General features: G+C 47.3%; 1 protein-coding gene across 1 annotated transcript; it reads right to left on the minus strand.

Moving 5' to 3' along the window:
* Positions 1 to 230: 230 nt before the first annotated feature.
* Positions 231 to 15,090, minus strand: EPHX2 (epoxide hydrolase 2; the record flags this gene model as incomplete). The annotated part of the gene is made up of 8 exons (XM_079333270.1): positions 14,945 to 15,090; positions 8,208 to 8,292; positions 6,669 to 6,828; positions 4,538 to 4,728; positions 3,003 to 3,125; positions 2,640 to 2,714; positions 448 to 543; positions 231 to 337 (listed from the first exon to the last, which is right to left on the minus strand). Coding segments are annotated over exons 1-8 (938 nt in total), but the record flags the coding sequence as incomplete, so codon positions are not given.
* Between the last annotated feature and the right edge of the window lie 4,338 nt (positions 15,091 to 19,428).

Genomic DNA, 19,428 nt, shown 5'->3' on the forward strand with positions numbered 1-19,428 from the left:
CCATCCCAGAATTCCCATCCCATCCCACAATTCCCATCCCAGAATTCCCAGCCCATCCCACAATTCCCATCCCAGAATTCCCAGCCCATCCCACAATTCCCATCCCAGAATTCCCAGCCCATCCCACAATTCCCAGTCCATCCCACAATTCCCATCCCACAATTCCCATCCCAGAATTCCATCCCATCCACAATCCCAATTCCCATCCCAGAATTCCCAGCCCATCCCACAATTCCCATCCCAGAATTCCCAGCCCACCGGGCGGAGCCGTGGATTCTCCGTATCCCTTCATTTCCAGCGCGATCACCCGGAATCCGGCACCGGCCAACGCCGGGATCTGGGATTGGGGGACAGCAGCCAATTCCCAAGGGTGCCCAGATCCCCCAAAATCCCAGAATTCCCAGGAAAAACCTCAGGAATTCCCAAATCCGGGTGTTTTCCCGTCACCTGGAAGCGCCAGGAGAGCCAGGATTCCGGGAATCCGTGGCACAGGCAGATCACGGGGCCCTGGCCCAGCTCCACAAAGTGCAGCCGCACTCCCGGCTGGAAAAAAATATAAAATAATCAGGAATTTCTCATGGATCCAGCAGGAATGGGCAGAGACAATTCTGGAGCAGACTGGAATCTCCAGACTGGAATTCCAGAGCTCAGCACCCGGAATTCCAGAGCTCAGCACCTGGAATTCCAGAGCCCATCAGCCTCTCTGGTCTGGAATTCCAGAGCTCAGCACCCAGAATTCCAGAGCTCAACATCTGGAATTCCAGAGCCCATCAGCCTCTCTGGTCTGGAATTTTGGATATCAGCACTTGGAATTCCAGAGCCCACCACCCCATCCATCCTGGAATTCCAGAACCCACCACCCACTCCATCCCAACATTCCAGAGCTCCTGGAATGCCCAGAGAATTCCCAAAGGTTGAAGCAGCTCCACATTCCATCCTCGGATCCCAAAACATCCGATTCTGGAATCTCATCCATTCCCAGATCCAATCCCAGAATTCCACCCATTCCCAGATCCAATCCCAGAATTTCACCCATTCCCAGATCCTGGCACATCCAATCCCAGAATCCCACTAATTCCCAGATCCCAGCCTGGAATCCCACCCATTCCTCAATCCCATCCTGGAATTTGAACCATTCTCATCCTGGAATCCCACCCATTCCCATATCCTGGTACATGCAATACCAGAATCTCTCCCATTCCCAGATCCAATCCCAAAATCCCACCCATTCCCATGCTTGAATTCCACCCATTCCCAGATCCAATCCCAAAATCCCACCCAATCCCAGATCCACTTGTGGAATTCCACCCATCCCCAGATCCGATCCTAGAATCCCACCCATTCCCAGATTGCAGCATATCCAATTCCAGAATCCTATCCATTCCCAGATCCAATCCTGGAATTTCACCCATTCCCAGATCCAATCCTGGAATTCCACCCATTCCCACATCCTGGTATATCCAATACTGGAATATTGCCCATTCCCAGATCCATTCCCAGAATTTCACCCATTCCCACATCTAATCCTGAAATCCCACCCAATCCCAGATCCTGGCACATCCAATCCCAGAGTCCCACTCATTCCCAGATCCAATCCAGGAATTTCACCCATTCCTCAATCCCATCCTGGAACTCGACCCATTCCCAAATCCTGGTACGCCCAATACCAGAATCTCGCCCATTCCCAGATCCAATCTTGGAATCTCACCCATTCCCACATCCTACCCCAGAATTTCACGCATTCCCAGATCCAATCCCAGAATCCCACTCATTCCCAGATCCCAGCCTGGAATCCCATCCATTCCCAGATCTAATCCAGGACTCTCCCCCATTCCCAGATCCCGACACATCCAATCCCAGAATCCTACTCATTCCCAGATCCCAGTCTGGAATCCCATCCATTCCCAGATCCAATCCCAGAATCCCACCCATTCCCAGATCCAATCCCGGAATCCCACCCATTCCCAGATCCAATCCTGGAATCTGACCCATTCCCAGATCCAATCCCGGAATCTCACCCATTCCCAGATCCAATCCCGGAATCTCACCCATTCCCAGATCCAATCCCATAATCCCACCCATTCCCAGATCCAATCCCAGAATCTCACCCATTCCCAGATCCAATCCTGGAATCCCACCCATTCCCAGATCCAATCCCGGAATCCCACCCATTCCCAGATCCAATCCTGGAATCTCACCCATTCCCAGATCCAATCCCGGAATCTCACCCATTCCCAGATCCAATCCCAGAATCTCACCCATTCCCAAATCCAATTCCAGAATCCCACCCATTCCCAGATCCAATCCCAGAATCCCACCCATTCCCAGATCCAATCCTGGAATCTCACCCATTCCCAGATCCAATCCCAGAATCCCACCCATTCCCAGATCCAATCTCGGAATCCCACCCATTCCGAGATCCAATTCCAGAATCTCACCCATTCCCAGATCCAATCCCAGAATCTCACCCATTCCCAAATCCAATCCCGGAATCCCACCCATTCCCAGATCCAATCCCGGAATCCCACCCATTCCCAGATTCAATCCTGGAATCCCACCCATTCCCAGATCCAATCCTGGAATCCCACCCATTCCCAGATCCCGGCCCTTCCCGCCCCCATTCCCGAGGAATTCCGTACCCGGATGGAGACGTATCCGTGCGTCACCTCGGACGGGGCGCACGGCGCCGGCAGCGGCTCCTCCTCCGTCAGGAGCTGCGGGATGAGGAGCACGGAATTCCACGGAATATCCCACCCACAACCCATGGGATCAGCCCAGAGCCGTATCCCATCACTCCCAAATCCCCCAATCCCAGATTTTTTGGGGGATTTTGGCATCTCCTGGAGCTTCAAATCCCCAGCAACACCCAACGATTCGGGAGCCCGGAAAACCACGGATTGCTCTGGATTTGGGATGCACTTCCAGCTCTTCATTCCCACCCTTTCCCATGGGAAGGGACAAATTCCCTGGAATTCTGGGAATTCCAGGCCGTTTTTCCATACCTGGATCCCGGAGAGCTCCTGCAGCTCCCGCAGGCCGGATTCCGTATCCCGGAAAAGGATCGTGGCCATTCCCATCTCCCGCGCCGGCTTCAGGTTCTCCCCGAGGTCATCCAGGAAAATCACCTGGAAAAATCCCCTGGAATGGCCAAGGCTCGGATCCAATGGCTGGGAAACCCCCCATTCCCAGGGGTTTTTTTGGGATTGTGGCATTTCCCGTGGCTTCACATTCCCAGGAATAATCAAGGATTCAACCAAGGATTTGTGGGATTGGAGGAAAATTCCATTCCATGTTTTCCAGGGATTCCATTCTTGGATTTTTGGGATTTTGGCATCTCCTGAAACTTCAAACCCCAGTAACACCCAAGGATTTATAGGATGGAAAATCCCAGAATTTTTTTGGGAATTGTGACATCTCCTGAAGTTTCCTAATCCTGGGAATATCCAAGGATTTGGGAGATTGGAAAATCCTCCATTCTCAGCTTTTTGGGAATTTTGGAATTTCCTTCAAATTCCCGGGAACAACAACAATTCAACCAAGGATTTTTGGGATTGGAAAATCCCCCATTCCTGAATTTTTTATTTTTCAGGATTGTGGCATCTCCTGGGGTTTCCTAATCCTGGGAACACCCAACGATTCAACCAAGGATTTGGGAGCCTGGAAAAATCCCCCATGCCCAAATGTTTTTGGGGATCACGGCATCTCCTGAAACTTCAAACCCCAGATAATTTCTGGGATGGAAAATCCCTTATTCCCAGATTTTATTTTATTTTTTTTTTTCTGGGATCATGGCTGAAGCTTCCTAATCCTGGAAACTCCCAACAATTTGGAATCTGAAAAAATCTCCCATTCACGGATTTCTTTTTTTGGGGATTGTGGCATCTCCTGGAGCTTCACATTCCCAGAAATATCCGAGGATTCAACCAAAGGTTTGAGGAATGGAAAATCCTCCATTCCCAGATTTTTTTTCAGGATTGTGGCATCTCCTGGGGTTTCCTAATCCTGGGAACACCCAATGATTTCTGGGATGGGAAAATCCCTCATTCCCACATTTTTGTTCCCCCCAAGATTGTGGCATCTCCTGTGGCTTCCTAATCCTGGGAACACCCAACAATTTGGAATCTGGGAAAATCTCCCATTCCCAGATTTTTTTTTCTGGGATCGTGGCATCTCCCGCCTCTTCCTAATTCTGGGAACACCCAACAATTTGGAATCTGGGAAAATCTCCCATTCCCGGATTTTTTTTTTTGGGATCATGGCATCTCCCGCCGTTTCCTAACTCTATGAACACCCAACAATTTGGAATCTGGGAAAATCTCCCATTCCCGGATTTTTTTTTTTTGGGATCATGGCATCTCCCGCCGTTTCCTAACTCTATGAACACCCAACAATTTAGAATCTGGGAAAATCTCCCATTCCCGGATTTTTTTTTTGGGATCATGGCATCTCCCGCCGTTTCCTAACTCTATGAACACCCAACAATTTCTGAGATGGAAAACTCTCCCATTCCCAGATTTTTTTTTGGGAATGGCCGCACCTCGTGCGGCTGGGCCTGCAGCGCCTGCAGGGCGTGGCGGTAGATCCCGGGATCCGGTTTGGCGACGCCGATCCGGCAGGATTCCAGCACCAGGTCGAAGTGGCCGCGGAGCCGCGCCAGGAGCGCGGCCGTGAGGAGCCGCCCGGGGCTGTCGTCAACCCAGTTGTTGGTCAGGATGCAGGTCTTGAATCCTGGGAAAAGTTGGGAATTCTCATTCCGGATATTTCGGATTTTTGTTCTTCTCCTGGTTGTTGTGGGTTTTTTTGGGGGTGTTCTCATTCCGGAGTTTTCTGGGGTTTGGGGAATTCTGGAGGATGGGCAGCTGGGGTTTGGAGTTTTGGGGGATGGTCCTGGTGGGGTGGAGGGTGGAGATGGGATGGATCAAGAGGGATCCTGTGGTGGGATCCACCAGGATCTCATGGTGGGAATGACCAGGATCCTTGTGGTGGGATAAAAAAGAATCCTTGTGGTGGGATCAAAAAGGATCCTTGTGGCAGGATCAACCAGGATCTCGTGATGGGATCAGCCAGGATCCTTGTGGTGGGATCAGCCAGGATCTCGTGATGGGATCAACCAGGATCCTGTGGTGGGATCGACCACGGATCCTTGTGGTGGGATCGACCACGGATCCTTGTGGTGGGAATGAGCCGGGATCCTCATGGTAGGAATCAACCTGGAATCCTCATGGTGGGAATGACTGGGATCCCATGGTGGGATCAACCAGGATTCTTGTGGTGGGATCAAAAGGGATCTCATGGTGGGAACCACCAGGATCTCATGGTGGGAATGATCAGGATCTTGAGGTGAGAATGACCAGGATCCTTGTGGTGGGATCAACCAGGATCTCATGGTAGGAATGACCAGGATCATCTGGTGGGATCAACCAGGGATCCTTGCACTGGGAATTAACCTGGGATTCTCGTGGTGGGATCAACCAGGGATCCTCGTGGTGGGATCAACCAGGGATCCTTGTGGTGGGAATCAACCTGGGATCAGATCCCCATGGTGGGATCAACCAGGATCTCATACTGGGAATGACCCAGGATCTCATGGTGGGAATCAGCCTGGAATCCTCATGGTGGGAATGACCAGGATCTCATGGCAATGACCCAGGATCCCCATGGTGGGATCAACCAGGACCTTGTGGTGGGATCAGAACCTCATGGTGGGAATGACCAGGATCTTGTGGTGGGAATCAACCAGGGATCCTCATGGTGTGACCAACCAGGACCCAATGGTGGCACCCTGACCCTGTGCTGTGCCCAGCCAGGACCTGGTGCTGCTCCATGGTGGAACCACCCAGAACCTGGCACCGGAACCAACCAGGACCTGGCACCAGAACCAACCAGAACCTCATGGTGTGACCAACCAGGACCTGGAGCTGGAACCACCCAGAACCTGGTACTGGAACCAACCAGGACCTGCTGCTGTGACCAACCAGGACCCGCTGCTGTGACCAACTAGGACCTGGCACTGGAACCAACCAGGACCTGGCACTCAAACCAACCAGGACCTGGCACTGGAACCAACCAGGACCTGGTTCTGTGACCAGCCAGGACCTGGTGGTGGCACCAACCCTGACCCCGTCCTGTGACTAACCAGAACCTGGCATTGGAACCAACCAGGTCCTGGTGTTGTGACCATCCAGGACTTGGTGCTGTGACCAGCCAGGACCTGGCACCAGAACCAACCCTGACCCAGTGCTATGACCAGCCAGGACCTGGCACTGGAACCAACCCTGACCCAGTGCTATGACCAGCCAGGACCTGGTGCTGTGACCAACCAGGACCCTGTCCTGTGACCAGCCAGGACCTGGTGCTGTGACCAACCAAAACCTGGCATTGGAACCAACCAGGACCACATGGTGTGACCAACCAGGACCTGGTGCTGTGACCAACCAGAACCTCGTGCTGGAACCAATCTGCACCTGGGGCTGTGACCAACCCTGACTCTGTCCTGTGACCAGCCAGGACCTGGCACTGGAACCAACCCTGACCCTGTGCTGTGACCAGCCAGGACCCGGTGCTGGCACCTCCCTGGCACCCTCCCGCTCCCCGCCCCGGCATTCCCGGCATTCCCGGCATTCCCGGCATTCCCGGCATTCCCGGCATTCCCGGCATTCCCGACCCACCATTCCTGCGCAGGGTCCCGGCCGCCCGCAGCATCCGCACATCCACCCTGCCCTGGGCCTGCAGGTCCTGGAAGGGCCGAGCTGCGGAGAATCCACTGGGAACGGCGATTCCCAAGGACTCGGCGCGGCGCCGGCAGCCCTCGTCCATCTCCGAAAACAGCTGGAAAAAAACCGGGAATGCGGGAGAAAATCCGGTGGAAACGATTCGGAATGTGGGAGATTCCTGGCTGGAAAAGATTCAGAATCTGGGAGAAATCCTGGTTGGAAAATATTTGGAATCCGGGATATTCCTGGGTGGAAAAGATTCAGAATCTGGGAAAATTCCAGTTGGAATTCCCAGCTGGAAAAAACCCGGAATGCAGGAGAAATCCCCGGTGGAAACGATTCAGAATGTGGGAGATTCCTGGTTGGAAAAGATTCAGAATCTGGGAAAATTCCAGTTGGGATTCCCAGCTGGAAAAAACCCCGGAATGCAGGAGAAATCCCGGTGAAAACGATTCGGAATCTGGGAGATTCCTGGTTGGAAAAGCTCTGGAATCTGGGAGAAATCCTGGTTGGAAAATATTCGGAGTCTGGGAAATTCCCAATTGGAAAAGCCCAGGGATCTGGGAGAAATCCTGGCTGGAAAATATTTGGAATCTGGGAAATTCCCAGCTGGAAAAAACCCGGAATGAGGGAGAAATCCCGGTGGAAACGATTCGGAATCTGGGAGATTCCTGGTTGGAAAAGCTCTGGAATCTGGGAGAAATCCCATTTGGAAAATACTCGGGGTCTGGGAAATTCCCAGTTGGAAAAGCCCTGGAATCTGGGAGAAATCCTGGCTGGAAAATATTCGGAGTCTGGGAAATTCCCAATTGGAAAAGACTGAAAATCTGGGAAATTCCCAGCTGGAAAAGCCCAGGGATCTGGGAGAAATCCTGGCTGGAAAATATTTGGAATCTGGGAAATTCCCAGCTGGAAAAAACCCAGAATGAGGGAGAAATCCCGGTGGAAACGATTCGGAATCTGGGAGATTCCTGGTTGGAAAAGATTCAGAATCTGGGAAAATTCCAGTTGGAATTCCCAGCTGGAAAAAACCCCGGAATGCAGGAGAAATCCCAGTGGAAACGATTCGGAATCTGGGAGATTCCTGGTTGGAAAAGCTCTGGAATCTGGGAGAAATCCTGGCTGGAAAATATTTGGAATCCAGGAAATTCCCAGTTGGAAAATATTCAGAATCTGGGAAATTCCTGTTTGGAAAAACCACAGAAAGTGGGAAAAATCTCAGTTGGAAAATCCAGAGAATCCAGAAAATTCCCGTTTGGAAAAGCCCTGAAATCCAGGAATTGTCCCCAAAATCTGGAATCCTGGGAATTTTCCCTCCCCTCTCCTTGGAATATTTCTTATTTTCCAGCAGTGTGGATGAAATTCCAGGTGGGATTTATCCTGAATAAATTCCCTTTTCCTTGGAATAACCTCGTTACCAAAAAAAATCCCATCCCAGATCCCCATCCCAGGGGAAAATTCCCCCCAAATTCCCCAAATCCCCGAGCTCCTCACCTGGCTGAGGGTGATTTGGCCGCTCATGGCTCGGGAATGGGGGCTCTGGGATCCGCCGGCAAAGAGCACATCCCGCAGGAAATGCCTGAAAAACCCCACACCCCTGATCCCTGATCCCTGATCCCAAACCCCTGATCCCTGATCCCAAACCCCTGATCCCTGATCCCAAACCCCTGATCCCAAATCCCTGATCCCTGATCCCAAACCCCTGATCCCAAACCCCAGATCCCTGATCCCTGATCCCAAACCCCTGATCCCTGATCCCAAACCCCTGATCCCTGATCCCAACCCCCTGATCCCTGATCCCAAACCCCTGATCCCTGATCCCTGATCCCAAACCCCTGATCCCTGATCCCAAACCCCTGATCCCTGATCCCTGATCCCAAACCCCTGATCCCTGATCCCTGATCCCAAACCCCTGATCCCTGATCCCAAACCCCTGATCCCTGATCCCAAACCCCTGATCCCTGATCCCTGATCCCAAACCCCTGATCCCTGATCCCAAACCCCTGATCCCAAACCCCTGATCCCTGATCCCAAACCCCTGATCCCTGATCCCTGATCCCAAACCCCTGATCCCTGATCCCAAACCCCTGATCCCACACCCCTGATCCCTGATCCCAAACCCCTGATCCCTGATCCCTGATCCCAAACCCCTGATCCCTGATCAAAAACCCAAATCCTAAATCCCAAATCCTAAATCCCAAATCCCAGATCCCAAATCTCTGATCCCAAATCCTAAACCCCAAATCCCTGATCCCAAACCCCTGATCCCAGATCCCAAATACCTGATCCTAAACCCCAAACCCCTGATCCCAAATCCCTGATCCCTGATCCCAAATCCTAAACCCCAAATCCCAAATCCCTGATCAAAACCCCAAATACCAAATACCTGATCCTAAACCCTAAATCCCAAGTCCCTGATCCCAAATCCCTGATCCCAAATCCTAAACCCCAAATCCCTGATCCCAAATCCCTGATCCCAAATCCCTGATCAAAAAGCCAAATCCCAAATCCCTGATCCCAAATCATAAACCCCAAATCCCTGATCTCAAATCTCAAACCCCAAATCCCCGATCAAAAACCCAAACCCAAATCCCTGATCCCAAATCTCAAATCCCAAACCCCAAATCCTAAATCCCAAATCCCTGATCCAAAATCCGCAGGAGATTCCTGACGGGAAAACGGGGCATGGGGAGATTCCAAGTGCCAAATCCCAAATCCTAAATCCCAAATCCCTGACCCCAAATCTCAAATCCCAAACCCCAAATCCTAAATCCCAAATCCTAAACCCCAAATCCCAAATCCTAAATTCCAAATCCCTGATCCCAAATCCCAGACCCCAAATTCTAAACCCCAAATCCCCGATCCCAAATCACAAATCCCAAATCCCTGATCCCAAATCACAAATCCCTGATCCCTGATCCCAAATCCCAAATCCCTGATCCCAAACCCCAAATCCTAAATCCCAAATCCCTGATCCAAAATCCGCATGAGATTCCTGACGAGAAAATGGGGCATGGGGAGATTCCAAGTGCCAAATCCCAAATCCTAAATCCCAAATCCCTGATCCCAAATCCTAAATCCCAAATCCCTGATCCCAAATCCTAAATCCCAAATCCCTGTTCCCAAATCCTAAATCCCAAATCCCAAATCCTAAATCCCAAATCCCTGTTCCCAAATCCCTGATCAAAAACCCAAATCCCTGATCCCAAATCTCAAATCTCAAATCCCAAATCTTAAATCTCAAATTCCAAATTCCAAATCCCAAATTCCTGATCCAAAATTCACAGGAAATTCCCGATGGGAACACGGGGTGTGGGGAGATTCCAAGTGCCAAATCCCAAATCCCTTATTCAAAATCCTCAGGAAATTCCTAATGGGAAAACGGGGTGTGGGGGAATCTCAATCCCAAATCTCAGATCCTAAATCCTAAACCCCAAATCCCAATTCCCAATTTATTATCCCAAGTTTTTGGGAATTTATTAACTCAAATTTTTAGGGAATTCATTATCCCAAACCCCAAATCCCAAGCCCCAATTCCCTGATCCAAAATCCCAAATTCTAAACCCCAGATCCCAAAATCTTAAATCCTAAATCCCAAACCCCAAATCCCAATTTATTATCCCAAATTTTTTTTGAATTCTTCATCCCAAACTTTTTGGGATAATTCATTATCCCAGTTTCTTAGGAGTTAATAATCCAATTTTTTTTATTATTTATTTATTCACTATCCCAATTTTTTGGGAACCTGCTCAATTATTCATTAATTGGATTAATTTTTAATTAAACTCCTCTGCCAACATTCCCTAGAGAATTCCAGGCTGGGAATTATTTCCCAGCCCTTTCCATCACCCCATCCCCAGCAGAATTTCCCCATCCCGGATCCCACTCGAGGATCCCAAATTCCAGAGGGAAAAAATAAAAAAAAAAAAATCCCAATTTTTTTTTTCCCGCCAATTCCCCACCCGAAAAATCCCAAATTTCCCAAGCGCAAAATCCCGCGCGGGCGGCGCCGCCAAACACAAAATTCGCTCTTTGTTTCTGTGGGACTCGGGCAGAGCGGCCGCGGATTGACGCGCGGGCGGGCGAGTTTCGGCCGCGCCAAACCCGGATAATCCCAAACCCCAAACCCCAAATCCCAAATTTCAAATCCCCAAACCCAAAATCCCTAATTTTAAATCCCAAAACCCAAATCCTAAATACCCGACCCCAAATCCCAAATGCCAAATTCCAAACCCCAAAGCCAAATGCCCAAATTTCAAATCCCAAACTCAAAATCCCAAATGAGTTCCAGGTTCCAAATCCCTGATCCAAAATCCCAAATGAACCCCAGACCCCAAATGCCTAATCCAAAATCCCAAGCCCCAAATCCCAAATGAAACCCAGGTCCAAAATCCCAAACTCCAAATCCCAAACCCCAAATACCAAACTCCAAATCCAAAATCCCAAATGAGCTCCAGATCCAAAATCCCTGATCCCAAATCCTAAAGGAACCCTAAATCCCAAACCCCAAACCCTAAATCCCAAACCCCAAACCCCAAATGAGTTCCAGATCCCAAGCCCCTCATCCAAACCCCAAATCCCAAATCCTAAACCCCAAATCCAAAATCCCAAATGAACCCCAAATCCCTGATCCAAAATCCCAAACTCCAAAACCCAAACCCCAAATTTCAAAATCCCAAATGAGCTCCAGATCCAAAATCCCTGATCCCAAATTCCAAATTCAAACCCCAGACCCTAAATCCCAAATCCAAAATTCCAAATGAACCCCAAATCCCAACTCCCTGATCCAAAATCCCAAACCCCAAATCCCAAACCCGAAATCATAACCCTCAAATCCCAAATGAACCCCAGGTCCCAAATCCCTGATCCAAAATTCCAATCCCCAGATCCCAAACCCTAAATCCAAAATCCCAAATGAGCTCCAGATCCAAAATCCCTGATCCCAAATCCTAAAGGAACCCTAAATCCCAAACCCCAAACCCTAAATCCCAAACCCCAAATCCCAAATGAGTTCCAGATCCCAAGCCCCTCATCCAAAATTCCAAACCCCAAAACCCAAACCCCAAATCCAAAATCCCAAACGAGCTCCAGATCCAAAATCCCTGATCCCAAATTCCAAATCCAAACCCCAGACCCTAAATCCCAAATGAACCCCAAATCCCAACTCCCTGATCCAAAATCCCAAACCCCAAATCCCAAACCCGAAATCATAACCCCCAAATCCCAAATGAACCCCACATCCTAAACTCCAAACCCCAAATCCAAAATGAACCCCAGATCCCAAGCCCCTCATCCAAAATCCCAAATCCCAAACCCCAAATCCTAAACCCCAGACCCTAAATCCCAAATCCCAAACGAACTCCAGGTCCAAAATCCCCGATCCCAAATCCCAAAGGAACCCCAAATCCCAAACCCCAGATCCAAAATCCCAAATCCCTGATCCCAAACCCCAATTCCCAATTCACCATTTCAATTTTTGGGGAGGGGATTCATCACCCAAATTTTTAGGAGATTCATAATCCCATTTTTTGGAGGGAGAATCCCTTATCCCAAATTTCTGGGATAATTCATTGCCCCGTTTTTTTGGGGATAATTCAATATTTCTTTTTTTTTTTTTTTGGGATCGTGCCTGCAGCAGGAACAAAACCTCGGGAATTTTCCTTGGAATAATTATATTATTATAATTAATTATATTATTATATCATAATATTAATTATGAATATTATATTATTATATTATTACATATTATTATATCATTATTATATTATTATTGTTAATTATATATAATTATTACATTATTATTCTTTAAATTATATTATATCATATTATTATAATTAATTATATAAAATTATATAATTAATTATATTATTATATTACATTATAATTAATTCTATTATATATAATTATATTATATATAATTAATTATATCATTATATTATATTATATTGTATTATATTTATAACATAATATATTATATATAAAATTATAATTATATATATTATATTATTATATATTTATTATAATTAATATTATTATATTTTATGATATTATTCTTTTACATATTATATTATATTATAATTAATTATATTATTATATGATAGGAATAATATTGTTATATAATTAATTATATTATTAATTTATAATATAATTACATTATATTACATTATATTACATTAATTATATTACATTATATTACATTATATTACATTATATTACAATATATTACATTATATTACATTACACTATATTATATTACAATATATTACATTACATTACACTATTATAATAATACAATTATTACAATTAATTATATTTAACAATTCTATTATCAATTGCATCATTCCAATAATTACACCCGAAACAATATAAAGCCAACATCAATCATTACAAACAAACACAAAACAATCACAAAAATGCATTTTAACGCAGTGGAGCCAAGAGTTAACCCCGCGCCTAAGGGAAAAGAGTTAAACCCGCGCCTAAGGGAAAAGAGTTAAACCCGCGCCTAAGGGAAAAGAGTTAAACCCGCGCCTAAGGGAAAAGAGTTAACCCCGCGCCTAAGGGAAAAGAGTTAAACCCGCGCCTAAGGGAAGTCGCGGCTTTATCGCGACAGAAGAATGGCGGGAATTGCGGAACCGCAGGAACGGCAGCGGACACCGCGCCAGGAGCTAATGGCGTTAATTGCCAATTAACGAGAATGCCAGCCTGGGAATTGGTTCCCATTCCATTTCGATTCAATTTCTATTCAATTTCAATTCAATTTCAATTCAATTTCAATTCAACTTCAATTCAATTTTCAAATAAATTTCAATTCCATTTTCAAATAAATTTCAAATAAATTTCAATTCAATTTTCAATTCAATTTCAATTCAATTTTCAATTCAACTTCAATTCAATTTTCAATTCAATTTTCAATTCAACTTCAATTCAACTTCAATTCAACTTCAATTCAACTTCAATTCAACTTCAATTCAACTTCAATTCAACTTCAATTCAATTTTCAAATAAATTTCAATTCAATTTCAATTCAATTTTCAATTCAATTTCAATTCAACTTCAAATAAATTTCAATTCAATTTTCAAATAAATTTCAATTCAATTTCAATTCAATTTTCAATTCAATTTTCAATTCAATTTTCAAATATATTTAAATTCAACTTCAATTCAACTTCAATTCAATTTCAATTTCAGCCTTTTCAACGCTGCTCCTTCACCTTGACCCAGGGTTTTTAGCAGAATTTTCTCATCCCAAATCCCATTCCGGGATCGGAATTTCAAAAAAATTATTCCCAGAATTTTATTTTTTTTCCCCGCCAATTCCCGACCCAAAAAATCCCAATTTTTCCAAGTGCAAAATCCCGCGCGGGCGGCGCCGCCAAACACAAAATTCTCGCTTTGTTTCCGTGGGACTCGGGCAGGGCGGCCGCGGATTAACGCGCGGGCGGGCGAGTTTCGGCCGTGCCAAACGCGGTTAATCCCAAATTTTAAATCCCAATCCCAAAATCCCAAACCACGAACTGCAAATCCCAACCCCTAAATCCCCGATCCAAAATCCGAGATGAAGCCCAAATCCCTGATGCAAAATCCAAGATGAACCTCGGATCCCAAACCTCTCACCCAAAATCCCAAATTAACCCCAAATCCCTGATCAAAAATCCCAAATCCCAACCCCCAAATCCCAAATCCCAACCCCCAAATCCCAAATTCCAACCCCCAAATCCCAAATTCCAACTCCCAAATCCCAAACCCCAAACTCCAATTCGTTATCCCAATTTTTTGGGGAATGCATGATCCTAAATTTTTTGATAAATCGTTATCCCAATGTTTTGGGAATGTGTTTACTAATTATTTAATTGGATCAATTATTAATTACACTCCTCTGATAACATTCCCTAGAGATTTCCACGCTGGGAATTGTCACCCAGCCCTTCGCATCGCCCTATATCCAGCAGGATTTCCCCATCCCAAATCCCACTGGGGGATCCCAAATTCCAGAAAAATTCCCAATTTTTTTTTCCCCTCCCCACCCTAAAAACCCCAAATTTCCCAAGCGCAAAATCCCGCGCGGGCGGCGCCGCTAAACACAAAATTTCTGCTTTGTTTCTGTGGGACTCAGACAGAGCCGCCGCGGACTGAGGCGCGGGCGGGCGCGTTTCGGCCGCGCCGAAACAAACCGCGCCAAAACACAAACCGTGCCAAACCAAACCGTGCCAAACCGAGCCGTGCCAAACCTGGGCAAGGCCCATTCCTGCTCGCAGGAGCCCAGGAAGTGCTGCAGGCCCGGCCCGAACAAAACCCCGCCGAGATCGAAGAGCACCGCCCGCCGCGCCATGGCCGCCGCCGGAGCCGGGACTCGAACCCGCGGCCTCGCCCTTTGGCCCAGATTAGGCCGCGCTCCCTCCCCAAGCCACGCCCCCTCATCGAGGCCACGCCCCCGATCCAAACCACGCCCCTCGCGGAGTCCTGGCCCCGCCCCATTCTCGGTTTGCCCAAAATCCCGGGATTTTCCCGCAAATTGGAGACGCCGGGAAGGAGCTGGGGAGGGGGGAGGGGTCCCAGATGAATTTTGGGGGGTCCCCGGGGGCATTTCGGGGGTTTTAGGAGAGTTAAAGGGGGAATCTTTAGGAGTGAAACGGGAATTTTGGGGAGGTCAAAGGGGGATTTTTGGGGTCAAAATGGGATTTTGGCGGGGTCAAAATAGGATTTGGGGGGCCCCAGAGGGATTTTGGGGGGTCCCGGGGGGATTTTGGGGGGTCCCGGGGGGATTTTGGGGTCCCTGTGGAATTTTTGAGGTTGCAAATGGGATTTTAGGGGGGGTGGCAGTGAAATTTTGGGGTCACAGAAGGATTTTAGGGAGGATTTTGGGGTCCCAGAGGGATTTTGGGTGGTTTTAGGGGCGATTTGGGGGGATTTTTTGGGGTCCCAGTGGGATTTTTGGGAATCACCATGGGATTTTGGGGTTCCAGGGGGATTTTGGGATCCCTGTGGAATTCCCCTGGAATTTTTGAGGTGCAAATGGGATTTTAGGCGAGTTCCAGTGAAATTTTGGGATGTTTGCTTTTTCCCAGATAATTCCTCTCCCGTCTTTCCCACATCCATTTTTTTTCCCCCCTCCGGATTTTTCCTTTGGATGGATTTTCTGGACCATCCAGGAATTCCCAGAATTTGGGAAAACAGGGAATGTCACAGAGGATTGAAAAATCCTGGAATTCGGGAATGGTTTGGGGAGAGAATTTGGGAATAATCCGATTCCATGGATCCTATCCCGACTTTTCCAGGGATGCAGGGGCAGCCCAAAAATCCCAAAAAATTTGGGATTTCATGGAATTGGACATGGAAATTCCTGGGGGTCTGGATCTCTTTCTGTGTTTTCCAAGGGAAAGGGAACAAATCCTTGGGAATGTTCCCCTGGGGAGTTGGGAATTCCATTCCTGATTTTCCTCAGTGGATGAGGGTGAAATTCCTGATGGGAATTCAATGTCTTCCAGTGGGAAAATTCCCTCTGATTCCCAAAATATTCCTGGTTCCAATCCTTGTTCTCATCCCATTCCCAAAATATTCCTGTCCTGTCTCCTCGGTGTCTCCCACTGGGAAAATTCCCCAAAATTCCCAAAATATTCCTGTTCCCATTCCCTCTGTATTCCAAATGGGACAATTCCCAAAAAATTCCAGATCCCATCCCCGTCCTTATCCCATTGTTGTTCCCCACTGGAAAAATCCTCTCTCGTTCCCAAAATATCCCTGTCCCTGATCCCTGAGTGGGAAAATTCCCCAAAAATTCCCAAAGATTCCCAAAAATTCCCAAAAATTCCCGGTTCCCATCCCTTCAGTGTCTTCCAGTGGGAAAATTCCCTTTAATTCCCAAATTATTCCTGTCCACATACCTGTCCCGAAATTCCCTCGCATTCCCAAAAAAATCCATCCCTGTTCCCATTCCCTCGGTTTCTCCCAGTGGGAAAATCCCAATCCCAAAATATTCCCTCCCCCAAATCCTCCAACATTCCCATTTTTCCTGAGTTTTGTTGGGACAAACATGAACAATTCCATCCCTCTCATCCTGATTTTTCCAGGAGAAATTCCCAATCCCTGGGGGTCGTGGCTGGAATTCCTGGGGCAAATCATCCTGAAATTCCAAAGATTTGGAGCTTTGGGAATTCCCTTGGATTCAAATCTCTCATTCCCTGCTCCAGGTCCTTCCCTAATTCCTTCCTCATCCAGAATTCCCAATCCCTTTTCCTTCTCCTCATCCCATTCCCCAAAAATTCCCAGCAATTCCATTCTTTCCCAGCACTCCCTGATCCTTCCCATCCCGCATTCCATCATTTTATCCTCATCCTCATCCAGAATTCCCAATCTCCCTTCCCAAAAATTCCCAAGAATTCCATCCTTTCCCAGATCTTCCCCATCCTTGCTCCAGGTCCTTCCCCTTTTTCCCTTTCCCTCCTCATCCAAAATTCCCAACCCTCTTCTCCCTCTCCCCATCCCATTCCCCAAAAATTCCCAACAATTCCATCCTTTTCCAGCAATTCCTGATCCTTCCTCTCCCTCATTCCCTAATTCCCTCCTCATCCTCTTTCAGAATTCCCAACCCTCTTTTCCCTCTCCCCATCCCATTCCCAAAAAATCCCAGCACTTCCCGATCCTTCCTAGCCAAATTCCCTCCCCATCTTCACAAAATTCCAAACTCTCCTTTCCCTCTCCCCATCCCATTCCCCAAAAATTCCCGGCAATTCCATCCTTTCCCAGTAATTCCTGATCCTTCCCACCCCTAATTCCCTAATTCCCTCCTCATCCTCACAAAATTCCAAACTCTCTTTTCCCTCTCCCCATCCCATTCCCCAAAAAATCCCGGCAATTCCTGATCCTTCCTCTCCCTCATTCCCTAATTCCCTCCTTACAAAATTCCCAACCCTCCTTTCCCTCTCCCCCTCCCATTCCCCAAAAATTTCCCGGCAATTCCATCCTTTCCCATCGCTTCCCGATCCTTCCCCTCCCTCCTTTCCCCCCGTCCTTCCCAGATTTTCCAGGATTTTCCCTCCTCCCCGTTCCCGTCGTCACCGCCCTCCCGGAGCCGATCCCTCCCTTTTCCCCATCCCAGATTTTTTCTTTTTTTTTTTTTTTTTCTTACCGGGAGCCGCATCCCGATCCCGCCTCGTTATCCCGGGAATGTTCCGCTCGGGAATCTCTCCCGGCAGCAGGTAAGGAGATTCCTTGAATTCCAGCGGGGTGGGAAAGGGGAAAAATCCGGGATTTTCCCGCAATTCCCGCTGTTTGGGAATGCTCGGGAAGAGCGGGAAACTTTCCCAGCTCCGCTGGAAGTTGCCGGTTGAAAATTCCCGAAAATCCCACGGGCCAGAAATTCCTGATTTTTAAATTTTTTTTTTGTACAAATCCATCTCCGTTTCCCTGATTGATCCAGCGATTTCCAGGATTCAAATCCAGCTCGGGGAAGGGGTTGGAAAAATTCCAGCCGGGAATTCCAGGGTTGGGATCTGCCAGCGCTGCTGATCCTGAGGGAAAAACCTTGGAAAAAACCCTGGAAAAGCTCCGGGAGGGGGGAATTTTTTCAGGGATGCAGAGGGCAGGAAAAGGCAAGGAAAAATCCTGGAAAAACCTTGGAAAAGCTCTGAGAGGGAGGAATTTTTTCAGGGATGCAGAGGGCAGGAAAAGCCGAGGGAAAACCTTGGAAAAACCCTGGAAAAACCTTGGAAAAGCTCCGAGAGGGAGAAATTTTTTCAGGGAATGGAAAGGAATTCAGGATCAAGGAAAAATCCTGGAAAAACCTTGGAAAAACCCCGGAAAAACTCCGGGAGGAGGAATTTTTTCAGGGAATGGAGAGGGATGTGGAAGCCAGGAAAAAAAAAACCCACCCTGGAAGAATCTTGGAAAATCTCCGAGGGACAGGAATTTTTTTAGGGAATACAGAGGGATGCAGAGGGCAGGAAAAAGGAAAAAATCTTGGAAAAGCTCCGAGGGAGAGAATTTTATTTTTCAGGGGGTGGAGGGAGATGCAGGATCGAGGAAAAAACCTTGGAAAAATCCTGGAAAAAACGTGGAAAAGGTTGGAGGGAGAGGAATTTTTTCAGGTGATTGAGAGGGATGAGGGATCAAGGCAAAACCTTGGAAAAACCTTGGAAAAACTGTGGGAGGGAGGAATTTTCTCAGGGAATTGAAAGGAATGCAGGATTGAGTGAAAATCCTGGAAAAACTCACAGGGCCAGGAATTTTATCAGGGAATGAAGAGGGATGCAGAGAGCAGAAAAAATCAAGGAAAAAACCTGGAAAAAACCTTGGAAAAGCTGTGGGAGAGAAAAATATTTTCAGGGAATGAAGAGGGATGCAGGATCAAGGAAAAAAAAACTTGGAAAAACCCTGGAAAAACTCAGAGGGGCAGGAATTTTTTTTTTTTCAGGGAATGCAGAGGGATGCAGAGGGCAGGAAAAAGGAAAAATCTTGGAAAAGCTCCGAGGGAGAGAATTTTATTTCTCAGGGGGTGGAGGGAGATGCAGGATCAAGGAAAAAACCTTGGAAAAATCTTGGAAAAAAAACCTGGAAAAGATTGGAGGGAGAGGAATTTTTTCAGGGAATGGTGAGGGATGCAGCATCAAAGAAAAACCTTGGATAAACCTTGGAAAACCTTGGAAAAACCTTGGAAAAACCTTGAAAAATTTGTGGGAGGGAAGAATATTTTCAGGGAATGAAGAGGGATGCAGGA

Source organism: Erithacus rubecula (genome assembly GCF_903797595.1).
Source record: "Erithacus rubecula genome assembly, contig: scaffold_896_arrow_ctg1, whole genome shotgun sequence".
NCBI lineage: Eukaryota > Metazoa > Chordata > Aves > Passeriformes > Muscicapidae > Erithacus > Erithacus rubecula.